Here is a 16,322-nt window from a genome sequence, read left to right on the forward strand (position 1 = left end):
AATAAAGTAATTGAAGAATTTTACGAGGAGATAAGGAAATTGAAAGCTGTAATTGTAAAACATGAGACACGCATCCGTGCCTTGGAAGCTCGAGTCACTTCAACCAATGAAGATGATCGAAAGGTAGGAGAAAGGCATTCAGAATCTGCCCCCTCCCCTCAGTGGCAAGAGTCTGAACACGTCAATAACACCCCTCATTTGTCAAATGTGTCAGCATCTTCCCAAGAACTAGCTCCAGATGAAGTGTAACGAAATCCACCTCACTATTCTGGAAATTCTGTTGTATATTTTGCTATTCGAGAGCTTAAATATATTTTATATTGTAGGATAAATTTTTTATCTTAGGTATTTTACTGAATTTATTGTTGTCTTTGATTTAATAATTTTTTTTTTAAATATTTAGATAACATTTTATGAAATTTACTAAGGATAATTTTAATTACCTTGTTTTGTTACAAACTTACAAAAGTGTTCTAATTTTTATGCTCCCAGTTTGTGTGTATATTAATGTTATGAAGCAAGTACATGAATTACCAAATTGCTTCGTGTTTTATGTTGTTAAAAGTTAGTATTTATTTATCTAGTGCTGCTTTGCATGCAGGCGAAAAGTAACTTTAGTGTAATGATTTTTTATGATTTTTATTGAAGTTTGTTTTATGTACCTTCAATAATTTAAATTTATATGTTGCATTGTTTATATTTAAAATGTTTTGTTGATAACAGTACAAGAGTATTTGAATGTGCATCTGTGTGTTTTCTGGCATATATTTTTGTATTTGAGCTACATTGTGCATCATTGTAGGTTTTTATTTATATATATAACTAAGTTGAACACAACAAACATCAATCAAGATCTCTGGTATGTGATAACAGTAACCAAATATGTTTCTGGGATTGTTTAAAGGTACTTGGTGAATTGTAAATTGTAAATATTTACATCATTCTAAAAATGTTTTATGTACATTATGAATGGATGTCTCCATAACCCACTTGGTGATTGTCGGTTATCTTGATACGTAAGAAGTTCAAACTACTTTAATGCTAATATGTCCTCATTCTTGGCTGTGACTTATTGCACTCATAAGTTATAACCCCAAAGCTGTTAATGTTAATTATTCAACCTATGTAAAAGCCAGTTAAGTGCCTGTTATTAGTGATTAGAGGACAAAATATGTCTGTTATGAAGTTGCATGAGCAACTTGTCAAAACATTTGGATTCCAATAAATAAAAGAAATTAACTTGAGGGGGGACAATAATTATAATTACATTTTTGGTTCAAATTTACTTATTGTTTATGTGTTACTCTAAACATACAGATAAAGTCTGTATCCCACAGCTTAAAAAGTTACAAATTTTAAACATGTATAAGTAATTAAGAAAGTTAAGAGAATATGAATGGGCTTAGTATAGGTAAGGCAGTTAATTTATTCTTGGTTATATAAGAGTACAAACTGCTCTTTCTTTGTAAAACTATAAAAAAATTCTGCAAAATGGTTTTTCATGGACTATTTTTGCAGATGTTTCATTATCTGTCACAAAAAATTTAGGTCAAAAAGTGCTATTAAAGTGCTATTAAATAGTATTGGTTGGGTTCTTAATTATTTTTACAGTGATTTTATTATTTAATTAGAGACAATAAATGGTTATCTTTATTTTGGCTGTTCACTCTAGTTTTTTAATGTACCTATTTTTCAAAGGGAAAAAATATTTCAATTTGGGTTTTTATGTTGCTTGAAATCAAAAATAGAAAGTTTAGACTACACTAGGTTATTCTGCAATATCAGAATTCCATGAACACACAAATTTATAGAAAACAATTTTGTGAAAGTTATGTTTTTAACATTAAAACAATTTTAATCCAGAGGTTAGGTCTTGGCTGTCTGAAAATACCAGCAGTTTACATAATATTTTGCAAAATAATCACTATAGGACAAACTTAGGGGTTATAAGTTGTATAAAATTGTTAATTAACCAAGCAATCATAAAATACTGTTAATTGCAATAAAATGTATTCATACTAGTTTTAATAATTTATATAATATATAATTCTTATATAAACCTATAGTTTTAATTTTTAATTTTAGCTGTGTACAAGTGCGTAAGTTGTTTGAATCATTCTTTTAAATGTTGAAGATTCTGTAATTTTTTCTAGTCTGTTACATTTGTAATAATTATTTAATTTTAATGTCAAAATAATTTTATATTTCACAAGCTACAAAGCTCAAACAAATTAATTGATATAACTTGAAAAAGACACAGATTATATGAGTACTAGACCAAAGAAAAATTCATACTGCTGTCTTATTCTATAGAGTTTAAATTAAATGTAATTTATTCACTAATGTGCTGATTGTCCAATTTCACTCACAGTTCATAAATTAAATTTTAACATTTGTTGCCATAAGGGGCATTAATTTAACAATATTGCTCTTCTCAAATATGGTAATGTGATGTACACAGTTATGTAATAAGTTAATCATTATTTCAGTACTTTATTAATTAAATTTTTTTTTAGTTTAACATTGTTCTGGTTACTTTTCAAAGTTTTAACTGTCAAAATGATTAGAAGAAAACCATAACCACAACATATTAGCAGGTTCATCCCTACTATATGCATTACAGAGTCTCAAAAATCTAAACGATAAAACATTTAACCAACATTATGCAATACATATAACAACAGTTACTCTACTTCTTTTTCTGTTGGTTAAAATTTTATCATCCGAAACTTTCCTTGACACTAAGTGAAATTAAATCATTTACTCTATTATACAGGAACCAAGAAACAAGGAAAATATTAGTCAATAAATTTAAAAACATCAGTTTCTAATGTATAAACAGGACCTAAAATTGGATAAAAAGTCTTTTAATGTTAATATATAATGTTGTAGGAACTGGTGATTTGTCTTTACATATGCATTAATTGCACTGATAAAGCTTAATGTGGGAGGGAAGTTATATTTTAATCCATAGATGTGAGTGGTGGGTAACGCGGTTTTAAAATTCTCGGTATGTTTTCTTTGCTTGTGTGGCAACACACATTCAGAGTTTCAAGGTTTCAACCTTTGCCAGTTGCATTAGGGTGTAATATTATAGTCAGGTGGTTTTCATATCCATTTTAGAAACCTGCTGGAGCAGTTATATTTAAGTTTTTTTCCCCTGGACCAGTTTGTTCTTTGAAATTTTGTTGCTATAGGGATGAGAGATTAGGTGAAAACTTTTGGACATGTCATTGCAGAGCAGTTGACCATTGTAGAAAACCAAGACTGATCTATAAAAATTGTAAATATTTACAAAAAACAGAAAACTAGCCAAGGTTAACTTTTATCAGAATGAAATTAGTAAACGTATGTAGAATTCTGAAAATGGAATTGAGTCAGTAAAACCTAAAATAATACGAAAAGATCTGAACCTATGATGAAATTGGCAAACCAACAACAACAAAATTTCTGACAGCAGTATGACTCAACAATGACAGCACAGATGAATACAGTAGTTAAAAATTTACTATGACAAATCAGGACAATGAAGACAGCACAGGTGAATGTAGTAAGGCTACATTCAACAAAACACACACATAGCAAACTTCATGTGCCAATCTATTTATTCATAACTAGACATATATCTTACATCAGCTATGCTACACAGTGTCACATATTCTATTATTTGTTTGCCTCTCCAGTCCTTTCTTTAAAATTCCATTTGGAAACCTTACCTCCAACTAGACCAGGGGACCACCAACACTCTGGATTTTGTTACATGCCAATGCGGTATCTGTGAACAGCTGGCATCAACAAATCTTCAATGAAAATAATTTACTGCTGTTACATAGACCTAAAACATTAAATATAACTCATAATACAGTAGCACAACCTGTTAGCCAAAATTCTAAGTTTCAAAAAGCTGAAAACAACTTAAATGATTTTAATTGAAAGATTAGATTATTCAGTATTTATATTTTAAAACCCATAAGTAATCCATATGTTAAAAACAGCAGCATATTTATTGAATATCATAAAACCAAAAGTATTGAAATCAACATTCTGTACTTCTAAACTGTGGGAGACATCCCTAATCAAACTTTAAACTTATGGTTGTGTATATTAATATTGTAAACATTTACCCAAAATGTGCCAAAAAACTTGCATAGCGAAATGAGTTGTGGCCATTCCTTTCTCCAATTTATTTTGATTTGAGTGCAAACACTAAACTGCCACTAAATACACATTTTGGTTTAGGTAAAATTATTAATTCATTCTTTAACAACAGTGCAGAGCAAACTCTGCGCACTTAAACTGGGTTTATTACCCAGCAAAATTATGTATATGAATATATGAATTAATGTGACGAATAAATTTAAGTGTTAAGATAAATGTTAAGACTTATTACGTTAAATTTACAAGCAGTTGCACAACAATTTAGAGTTATTCCGAGTATTTCTTCTAATGCAAAATGTTTCTAAATCATTATTAATTAACAAAAGTTTTCCGTGGATATGAATATCATTGTAGTGTACATCAGACTCAAGATCTCTCTGATAGTTGTGGAGAACATAGTTAAACACAAAATTCTGTAATTATATATGTGGTATGTCTAATACAACTTGGCAGCAAATCTTTGGAACTCCAATATTATATCACCGGGGCAGGTGGAAATAAATAGTGTTAGGCTTGTAAAGGTGTTTCCTTTACTATATTTATAATACCTTGTCTATAATTTTCAAAGTAAAAATTCAGCAGTCGAAATGAAACTGTGTATTATTGATGTGTAACATCTTAGCTCTCTGTATATAGCGTTTTGGTGGGAGTAATTTCTTTAGTGCAACGGAAATATGAAACAGGAAGAAGGGAGAAGCACGCGCCATTAAATTGTTCGGTGCGGCCTACAGTTGGTGCCTGTGCTGCAGCATGTCAGCGAGTGCAAACACTTCTGTGGCGCTTGAACAGAGAAGACATAGCTGTTTACCATTCGTTCCGCTAACAGTAGTTTTGAACAGCGTGACAAAATGCAATGTGAATTTTCTGATACAATATGTTGTGAAATAAAAATGTATAATATATAATATAAATTCAATAATTTTATAAGTGTGGTTTTAAAATGCATGTTTATGGTAATACATAGTTTGTGATACGAATTCATTCCTGGAAGTTATTTATAAGTGAGTATCAATAAGATCTATAAATGATATGTCATTTTAAAATTTTAGTTTCATTCTTTTTAATGCTGTATCAGTTAATCCTTTTTAAATTGGTATATAAGAAATTAACAAATTAATTATATTACAAATAATTGCCTTAATAATATATTCCTGAATTGATAAGATTTTTAAAATTTTTTAATTTACAGGGATGGGTAAACCAAGAGCAAAGTACTTGCAAGAATACAGGCAGCGTAAGCATGAGGAAAAATTTCAAACTGGAGGAGTAGGGCTAAAAAATGTTTTTTGTTAATGTACTCGCTCACTTTGTTTTTATTATTTATAACGTAAACCAAACCAGCAAAAGACTTGACTTAGCCACATTTTTTAATGTTACAATTTTTATATTGCTATGAACCTCAACTCAACATTTAGTGATAACTGCTACACCTACTATACTCTCCACGTTTCAAACATAGTGTACGTTGTTTGGCTTTGATGGGAGGTGATGAAGTGAGTGACTTGAGCAGTACACATTCGTGGCCCCTTGGTTATTTAACCCAATATTATTATCAATTTTCTCATTTAAATACATAACACACACGTGTTCAAGTATGTTCATGTATGTTATGTTGTATTTATTTTTTCCACTCCATTTTTATGATAGTTCAAAATTTGTTATTCTAGCTGCTCTCAATATGATAAAGCCTCCTTGGATCAAATATCCAGGCAGCCTCCAGAATCCCGCAAGAAAGTGTAGGGCGAAACACACATCAAACTAACAGGCTCAGTTCTATTACTGAGAGAGCAAGTAAATGTGGGTGTGTGTATTCTGAAAACATAACCCTACATTAAGTTAGTCAATAATCAATATAAGAACCAAGTATATCTAATATATCAAATAGATGTAGATTATAACAAACATAATTCAACAAAATTTACCATAATCAAACTGTTAACAATTTGAAAACTGACAGCCTAATTACACGAGTAATTAAGTGCAAATTGAATTTGCTGATCACAGACATTTAAGTACATAAATATTGCTTATATGCCCCACGGTAATTGATTCGTCAAGGTTGATGCAAGCATGTAAGAGAACAAGCATTAATGTTTTCAAAAGTACAATAAATGCTCACTTTCCTTAATCACAGGAAATCACGGAGCGTAAAATATTAAGCATTAAACTCCGGCAAACTCTCCGTGCATTACCAAGCATAAGCACTCCTATTGGCTGACGCGGCTCGTGTGAACGAGTGAAAATGCCTCAACATTAACGGAACGGAGTACACAGCCACAAGCAAATTAAGGGGACACCACACTAAATGCCAAACTAATTCTTTCATCAGTCAAACTAAACTAGATATCAAAGATATTTCAAACAAATAACAATGACATACCAAATGCAAAACTCACCTGAGATACTAACGCCAAACATGGTTCTAAATCAAATGCAATAACTTACTCATCGTCAATCTACTGTTGACACAGAATTGAAGCCACATCAAGCACTAAATGGTGGCAATTAGAAAAATGTATCAGCAATTGAAAAATTCATGGCAATGTTACAAACAAGAAAAGCAATAATTATATTGAAGCTTTCTTTAAACAAGTTATCCAAAGTGACACAACTAATGACACAACCATGTTTGCACGCCCGTTCATGTCACCTGCCCTAAAGACCCAGTCTTTATCTAACAAAAAATTATCATATGCAATAGCTAAAATTCAGCGGGAGAATTAACGTCGGGGTAGCACAAATGTCATGGGGTCAAGCCTGTATATACTATCGGCCTGCCTTCTTGCGCAGGTGTGACTGCGCAAGAGGGGAGGTTATGCCAAAAAGCAACTGTGGAGAAGGGATAGAGGAGGGAAAGGTTCCTGTACCCACAAATTCAAACTATTGAAGTTGTAATAATTTCAATGATTTTAATTAAATTCTATAAAACATATTTTAATGATATCTGCTGTGTCAGTCACACCCTAATTGTTCTCTTTGTTATAATATTATTTTGATCACAATATTAAACGTTGGTAACCTCACATACAACGTATTCATTTCTTAATGGTATCTGTGCAAAACCTTGTATCACTAGTAATAATGCTTTGCACAAGTATTCCCACAAGTTTCCATTTGCAGCACAAGAATGGCTACAGGATAAGCTTGCATTATGTATATGCTTTAAGTAGATCTTGTTTAAAGCCAGCTTAATGTATTCTACTTTTATCAATCTATTAAGAATCTTAAAATATAATATTTATACTGTTCAAAACTACTTTCAAAAATTTACTAAATGTTTCTATGCTGCTCCATTATTTCCTTTAAATGTTTTAGCTGTGAAATGTTTAAAAATGCTTTTCCTTGCTATCAAACTCCAAATATATTCCACGTATATCATATATAATTTTTTTATGATGCCTCAACTATTTAGAATAAGGTAGTTTCACGTTAATTTAGAAAAATGTTCATTTTTAATGCCCATTTGTACCTTTCCAGATTTTTTTTTGTATTGTAAAGTATTGTATCAAATAGAATTAGTCAATCTTTTTTTTTTGCCATGTCACTCATGGCATAAATTTTTTCTGTTTACACCTTAGGACTATGTTTTAATTTGTTCGGATCAAGTTCTGATTAAATAACGTCATGGTTCGTAACATTTTTCCGTATGTAAAATTTTTTTTTTACCAAAAATTATCTTAAGCACAAGAATAATTCAAATTACTGGGCTAATAAAAACATGTTAAAAACAAATATGGTAATCATTCTAGACAGATTTGAGGTTATGTTATGGAAGGCAAATGTTTTATTACAATATTCCTGAAAATAAATTTGCAGGTTCTTGGCTGATTTGCGGTTGTGTTACTACTTCAAATATATTTTTTTTATCATTACTAAAAACTAAAATTAATTTAACTTTCCAATGTACTACAGAAATATGTATAATATAACTGATACATTCCGTGGACATGCACAGGCTGTACAGTTATATTTTTAAAGAATGTGAATATTTAGAGCTTATGAATTTTTCATAGTGGTTTACCTACCAAACATGTATTCTGTTGTGAATATAATATTAAAATATAGAACATATTCTATATTTAATCAAGAGCAAAATTTAACGTGCGGTATGGAACATTTGGTATACGAGCGTAACATCATGCAAAAAATGAGGCACTCTGTGCTTTGGCATTTAGCATTATTTATTGTTTGCTACATTTAGCATGGAACAATTTACTTTGTGGAAAATATTTGAAACTCTTCCTTGCTTTTAATGTTGAATATAAACTGTTGTTTAAACATGTGGTTTGTGTACTAAATTTGAAGTCCGGTAATAATTAACATGTAGAATGCAGGTGTTCAAGAAGTAAGACAAGTAAATCCCAGTGTTAGCACATAACTCACCTTCTCTCAGCTTGTAATACTTTATCCACTTGTTGATTTTTAACTATGTATGTAGGAGGAAAAACATGGGTTCATAAAACTTTATTGTAACACATTAAAATGTGTCCATTCAGCAAGTGAATGGAATGCCCTAGCATACATTGGTTTTTTCTATATAACTGGTAAAGCAGTGGTTACAAAATTTTTGTAGTGTTATTTGTATGTGTATATGTGTATGTATGTGTGTATATATACATACACACACGTGTGTATATATACACACACACACACACACACACACACACACACATGTGTGTATTTTTATCTTTTTTCCTCAGTAATAGGTTGAAATAATTTTTATCGACCACTTCATTATTTAATTATGTAAAATATTGAAAATTATTATGGTCTTGATGTTTGTTGATAGTTTGACTTGCCCATTGGAAAAAGCTTGTTCTCTTAATCACTTGAAACTGTGTTTCTATATTCAGATGTTTTATTTGGAATATATTCAATGCAATAGAGCGATGAGTAAGAATGAAATCAAAATGCTTCATAATAAACTTTCAAGTAAGTGATCAGGAAAGTTGTATTAGATGCCAAAAGTTTTACATATAGTATGTTTTTTGTTAATGAATCAGTTTTAATTAGGAGTGAAAAATGATGGTAGTTTATTTAAATTATTTATTTTTGATAAAGATAAAAACCAGTATACACAATATTTTAATTGCAGGTAGGTAATATTATTCAAATTACCAAAATGTTTATGTTGGTAGAGCCATTCTAATTTCATAATTTATAAATCAGTGAACACTGGAGAATGTTTTTCAGTTATATTCCTTTTGCCCCTTTATTTTATGACCTTGTGTTCTAGCTGTTGTTTTAGGCCATTAGTAGTAAAATTAGCTATGCTTTTTCTCGGGGTTCTTTTTGTTATACATATATGTAATAATATATTTACAATATATTTAATATTTATTGGGCTGTGGCATATTTCTTTCTATTGGAAACAAGCAGTTACTTTACTAGTTTAGTGAAACAACTGCTAGCAGTCACATAACAGATTCATACTAGAAGTCTGTTTTCTTTTATTTTGCTATAGTAAAATACAATTTTAACCAGTTGTAGCAATGGAATTTTTAAAATCAAATCTTTAAATAAGATCCTCTATTAGTTTACTTCTCAAATAAACAATGAATGATCATCTGACAACACCAAAGTTTCCCTACATTCATAAGAAATGGAAACTGGCAAATCTCACTTGTAATGCACTCATCGTGAAAGCATCTTCAAAATCATAAAAGACTGTATTTTTTTGCTAACATTGTGGTAAACAGGTTACTACGATGTCTACAGGCAACGAAAGTCACGAAAAGTAAGGAAACTGGAGGACTGGTCAGGGAAGTCTTTTAATTAACAGTAACAGCACTGGAAGTCTTTTAACTCTATTTACAGTAGCCTTTCGATAGCCTGAATTTGGTTTTCTGACACCTCACTTCAGTTTATAGTTGCACATAAAATGTAAATAGTTGGAGACTTTCCAATTAAATCAAATGGAAATCACTCTGAAAAGGTTTTAACTTTCTAGCATTAAAATTATCATGTTTCTGTGAATAATACATCTGTTTTTTTTTGTTTAGTTTGGCTTATTATGTATAAAAATGACCCTGTTATACAAAAATGTTGTCAAGAATTTTTATTTAAAAGTCCTGAAAAAGCCCTGAGATTGGTTCACCAGGTATTTGTATCTTATAGACAGCGTAATTACACTAATCCGTGTAACATTTTCCACAATGGTGGTTTAAGATTATTGGAAAGCATATTGGATCAAAGTGTTCAACTTTATTTTGAAATTGTTATGCCAGAAAGTACATCAAGCACATTTTTATTTATATGTAACCATGTTATGAAAGTAACAAATCAGATTACAAGTAAAGATGATTGCAAGCTTTTGAAGCCTTTTTTTTAAGGGCTTTCTTCTCTTATTGTGTTGAAGCTGCACAATGGTGTTGAAGTTAACTTCAACACAATGATGCTACGTCATCCTGAAAGCCAAGGTAGCCGATGATAATAGTTTAGTTAAATATGTTAATTGGTATTTTATTAAAATTCTACTTGAGTTTGTGTTGAGTTATGTAGGACTTATCTTGACTGTGTAACATTAACTAACATTTAGTTAATGTGATTGTTAAAATGTTGATCAATGGTGCAGTCTGTCTGCTAAGTGTGACCAGGTAGTTGTAAGATATTGATAAAAGTATAAATAATATACGGGACATCTCTTAAGTATTTTGAATTATTTATATTTTGGTTTCACATTTTTGTCTGTGTGATTGATTATCTATGAATTTCTGTTTAAAAATAGAAATGTTTTCTGATGGCCTGTAATTTTTCACTATACCTACTGTTTTGATATGGCTAGTGGAGTGAGGAACCAGAAATATACTGTTCGAGAGAAGTTGGAAATGTCTAATTTGTTTTATAAATAATTTTGAAGCAAGCAAGTTCAGTGTCTACCTCTTCTTAATGAGCTCTGTCACATAGTAATGGCAGAGTTAAGCTACAGAAAAGTATTTATGAGAAATTTCTCAATATTGCTGTAGGCTCTTTTAATGAAATGTCAATATTGTTTTACTTTCATATAAATATGACTATTTTGACAACCACTTAAAAATATTTCAAGAAAAGTCATGAGAGGATGCTTGCTTTTCAATTTTTTTTTCATAATGAAACTATGTGTAGCTTTAATAAATTCACTGTTCTTTAGATCTTCACATACATAAAAATTTTATTTATCAGTACAACTTTCATGAAGTGTGTGTTTCAGAGAAATAGTTTTATTTTACTGTGCAATTGTGTGGACTGGTGGATTTATATCCTAACATTAAAATTTTTATGCAGTATTTGAAGTTTTATGGCCTTAAATATTATTTAAAATAAAACTCAAACAATGAAAATAATTTACTTATCATTTTTAGTCTTGTGTTTAAAGTCTGTGGGCTTTATACAGTGATTACATCAAAGCTTATTTAATGTTTTGTACTAATGTGAAACCATCTTATTAGACAGGCTTTTTTTTAATGGGCCATTCTAGTGCAATTCCACATTTGGACATCCTAAGTCATCAAGCAATACACACCATGAACATTTAATTATTAATATTTAACATTCAAAATAATATATTTTTGAGCATTGTATCACATTAACACAACTGTAAAATCATTTTGGTAGGTATTAGTGTGATAGAAGGTCTTTTTTCATGTGTACGTCTCATTCCAGTTTCATCTGATCATATTTTCTTTCTATTGAGTAAATGTGCATCCTGTCATGTAATAATTTCCTGTATTTTACTTATTTTCCTGAACACTCAATAAATTATTTATGCAAATTAACTTTTTTATCTGCACAGGGTTAAGTGGTTAACTTCAAACTAATTGAATGCAGGTTCAAGAGCTATCCAGCCTGCATTCTATTATTACTTAAACTTGTTGGGGATTGGCAAAGTTATTATTTCATAGGTGCTACTTTTAACCAAAATTCACTTTTTCAAAAAACTCTAAAATTTCCTATGTCATAATTATATAGCTAGATAAATTTTTTTGGAAATTGAATTCACCAGTTATTGTAAAAATTCAATGCTATACAGTAAGGCAGTAAACAACTTTTTATGTAATTAGTGTTATGCAAATTATTTGAAGAAAATAATTCAGAGCTTAAGACAGTTACTATGTGTCAAAGAGTTTTCCTAAAATTCAATAAATTCATCAAAAAAATCACATAACTCTTAAATACTTTATATACAAATGGACTACTGGCAAGCACGAAGAAATTTAATCAAAATTTAATTTTAAGATCTAACGAGAAAAACATATTTTCAGCAAGTATTGCAGCTTTATAAAATATTCATTAAAATGCATAATAATTTTTTTATATAGCATACTTTTTCAGTTTTTTCCAGATACCGTGGTTTAGGCTTTGGGGTCGTCCATTAATCACGTGATGTTTTTTTAGCAAATTTTTAACCCCCCCTCCCCCCTAGTGATTTGTGGTGAGGTTTCAGACTACCCCCCCCCCCCCCTCCAATAAATCACGTGTATTTTTTTGGTACAAAATATTTTTAAAAATTTCAGAATGTTATCTTTAAATATAGGTATAATCTAATTTAATTCTGGAAAATTAAGCACAGTGATAAAAATGTCCAGACACACATTAAGGTTGCAGGTTTATTCTCACTGGCATAAAAATAATAAAGGAAAAGCTTATATGTGATTTACGCATGTATTCGGCGCCAAAATCACAGTATTACTGGAGACTGGCAAGCCGAGCCGGGTGGTTCATGTTGCGGCGGGCGGGGATATTGTTGCCTGGCTACGGCGAGTCAAGGTCACGCGTCCCTTTTCGGTTTGGTAGAAATTGCGCGAAAAAATAAATACACGTGATATCTCTCTACACCCCCCCTCCCCCCTTGTGATATTTTGTGATTTTTCCCGACAAACCCCCCCCCCCCCCCCCCCCCCCTTACGAACCTCATGTGATTAATGGACGATCCCTTTACAGAAATGCTAGAGTTTGTCAATTAATGTTACCCAAAATAATCTGTTAATGTAAAGTTCTAAGACTACCAAGTATAATAGAAACCACTTGAGTATAGATTAATAAAATTTTTAATTTATTTTGTGTTGACTTTTTAAATTATTCTTATAGAGAACTAAAGGAATTTTTTCACTGTGTACTTATTGTGCAATAAATAATATATATATTTTGTAATGTAGGCTATGTAATTTAGGGTCTTAATAAATTGCCACCATATACTAATCAGGTTTGACCATAATGAAAATATTTTTACTAGAATTTGTTAAACTCGTATAATATGTATCTTTGATTGAACATTTTTTTATTTATAACAAAATACTGATTGCATTAACATTTCTGTTCACAAGAAAGTGAGCTAAAAAGTAGGGGGTTGTTATAATGTCCCTGCTGTGCTTGTCATGGTGCATTATATGTTCAAGTCTTGTAAGTGTTAAATGCTTTGACGTAACTATCCAAAGATCACAAACTAATAAATAACATTATTAAAAATGAACCCTAAGTGTAAATTAAAATAAATATGCAGCATGTTAATGAGATTAAAAAAAATCAAGAAATTAGTTCAACTGTGCCAAAAATTGTTGGATATTGTTCTTTTAATGGGGAACATGCATATTGGGTATTCCATTGAAACACAATCAGTGTTTACAATTACAAACAAGTTCGTGCTTAAGAGACCTAAAACATGGCATATGAACAGAAAAATATGTTAAAAAATTTATAAATATCAGGGTATTTGACTATACCGTAAAAGCTATGTGAAAGGCTTAATGTGTCTGGACAATATCAAGACCATATTCTGTACATTGTTTGCCCAAATTTTATTTTGTGTAACAGGTATTACAGGCATGAGTCAACTTGCAGAAATAGATTGTTTCAACGATTTAAGAGTCTATTATGTGAAATGATTGCAGTTGTGGTGAATTTGAGCTAGATACTTTTGTGTGTGTTATAACCTTTTAACTTAAAGAATTTAATTTAATTTTTTTTTATTAAGACTTCTTTAATATTGCATTTTCATTAGTTAAATTATGTTTTAACAGAAGTTATTATTAAATGTCTCGCATGATGTAGAATTTTCAACAAGAGGTTTTAAATATCAGCATGATTCAATAATGGCTGTGTGGCTGTACATAATTTACCGTAAATATATTATTTGTTTCGATTCATGCATGTATTATAAAAATATTTTTTTGTATGGTTGTGTTATAGTTTACGAAAAAAAAGTCAATGTTTTGTCAGTTTGTTGATCTGACTTTACTACCTAACTTTAGAGGTCAAGCTGGACACATTTGAAGTAGGCCTAAGTTGCCAGATCAAGTCCATAAGGACAGATTAACTGGACACAAGTATTCAAAAATATAGGTAGTTTTTTATTTATTGCAATCAGGCCTACATGTTCTGCATAAAATGTTAACTTTTCAACTAGAAAAAAGTATCTCGAACCACCCTACTACTTTTAGTGACTGCACTTATTTTCATAGTGTAAGCCTTTTTGTATTGTTACATATGGGAAAAACAGGTATGGAAGGAATGCCCATTTAATTAAATAAAGTTTTATTTATAAGCTAATATTTACACTATTAATTAAATTACAATGATTTAAGTGTCTGTCTACAAATTAATCACCCTTCCGTAAATTCACTATATACTCTCCCCACTATTTACTCGTCTCGACAGTGGCTCTCTCTACTGCTCATCTCTTACCGCGCATCTCGGACCCAACACACTAATTTGCATTACTCGCATGTTTGCTGCACACTCAATTCCGTCCCGGGTGCTTCGGTTGCCGATAATCCGATCTTCGCGCAAGAAGCCCGTCGCTTGTCGTCCGTTCATCGCTCTCCAAGGGGTCATGTTCCCTCTGCACTTCACTCACTCTCACCAGTCTCGTACTCACTCAGTGTCGCCACCAGCCTCTTTCACTCTCTCCTGCAGGTGATCAGCATTTTCTTAAATACCTGAGAAGTTCCACCCTGGAAAAGATTCGTAGCCCTCCAAAGTGTCGCATTGTCAGAATCCCTGAAACACTTGAATCTGTGAGAACAATGCCATCCTAGTTATGCCACTTCACGCAGACGGAGCTCTGGGAAAGTGCCGAACTCTTGAGAGGTAGTAAGCCGTGCCTAATCAGATTACCATATAGCAGAGTGACGAGCATTACTTGTGTCCGGGAGATGGGGCCACCCTGAGCCAGCGTGCCGGGCTGACTTTCGCTAGCTGCATTGTAGCAGTTTGTAAATGAAAACCAACTGCATAAAAATGCTTATATTAAAATAATTTATGATAGTAATGTTATGATAATGGTTAAAAGTCACTGCGTGACTGTGTACCCACTGATTTGTAATTTTTTTTAGTTCCTTTCAGAAACAAATAACTTAAAATGGCTAAGCATGAATTTTTCTACACATGGGCTTTAAACATTATATTGAAGATTTGGTTTTGATGATGTGCTGATACAATTAGTGTGTTTATATGTTATCGGGCATATTAACATCCCCGATTTTATGCCATTCTGCTAATTGGTGACAGTAAACAAACTACATTTTAACTATTCTGCAGTTAAAAAACAACACACTCATTCCTCACCCAGGATTCAAACCCAGAACTCTTTGCGCCGAAGTTGGTGCTTAAACCAACTGCGTTACAGGGTCGGCAATATTAGTGTTTTGTACCGTTCTTGCCGTGACTACATGATAGACTAGTTGAGCGTAGAGCTCTGCTGTGCCACACAATATCACAATGCTGCCATGTTGAGTTTCTGCCGGAATTTGAAGCTGAATGCTAATTTGTAACTGTAAAAACTAGGAAATGCAAAATGCAAAATGTATTTCATGAGATGAAGAAAAAAGAGTTGTGCATGTTCCCCATTGCCTTGTAACTGTTGGGAATAGAAACTGCATATTTTTATTTTTTACTGAATATGTATGTCTTGTTAATACAGGGCTTTGGTAAAATCAACCACATTGTGATAATGCCATGATAAACAGGTAGGCAGTATGTATTAAGTATACTTAATGTAATATAAAGTAATCCACCTTTGTATTGATAGAAACAAAATATGAAAATCTTAACAATAGCAATAATTCTGTATATGCTACTTATTACATTAATTTTACTTGTAATTTTTTTTTCTTTTTTGATAAAATCTTTGCAACCATCTATTTTATAGGGTGCTTGCTGTTTAAGTTTTCTGTTGATTGTTAAGATTG

At 31.3% G+C, this 16,322-nt stretch overlaps 1 protein-coding gene across 1 annotated transcript in view; it reads left to right on the top strand.

Annotated features, from left to right (window-relative positions):
* Positions 1-16,322, top strand: part of LOC134529453 (coronin-1B) — a 101,713-nt gene that overhangs the window by 71,780 nt on the left and 13,611 nt on the right. Inside the window, exon 9 of the mRNA XM_063363568.1 lies at positions 1-16,322. This exon is cut by the window's right edge and continues 13,611 nt beyond it. Coding sequence (XP_063219638.1) covers positions 1-249 — 249 coding nt within the window. The 3' untranslated portion in view covers positions 250-16,322.

Source organism: Bacillus rossius, chromosome 2 (genome assembly GCF_032445375.1).
Source record: "Bacillus rossius redtenbacheri isolate Brsri chromosome 2, Brsri_v3, whole genome shotgun sequence".
Taxonomy (NCBI): domain Eukaryota; kingdom Metazoa; phylum Arthropoda; class Insecta; order Phasmatodea; family Bacillidae; genus Bacillus; species Bacillus rossius.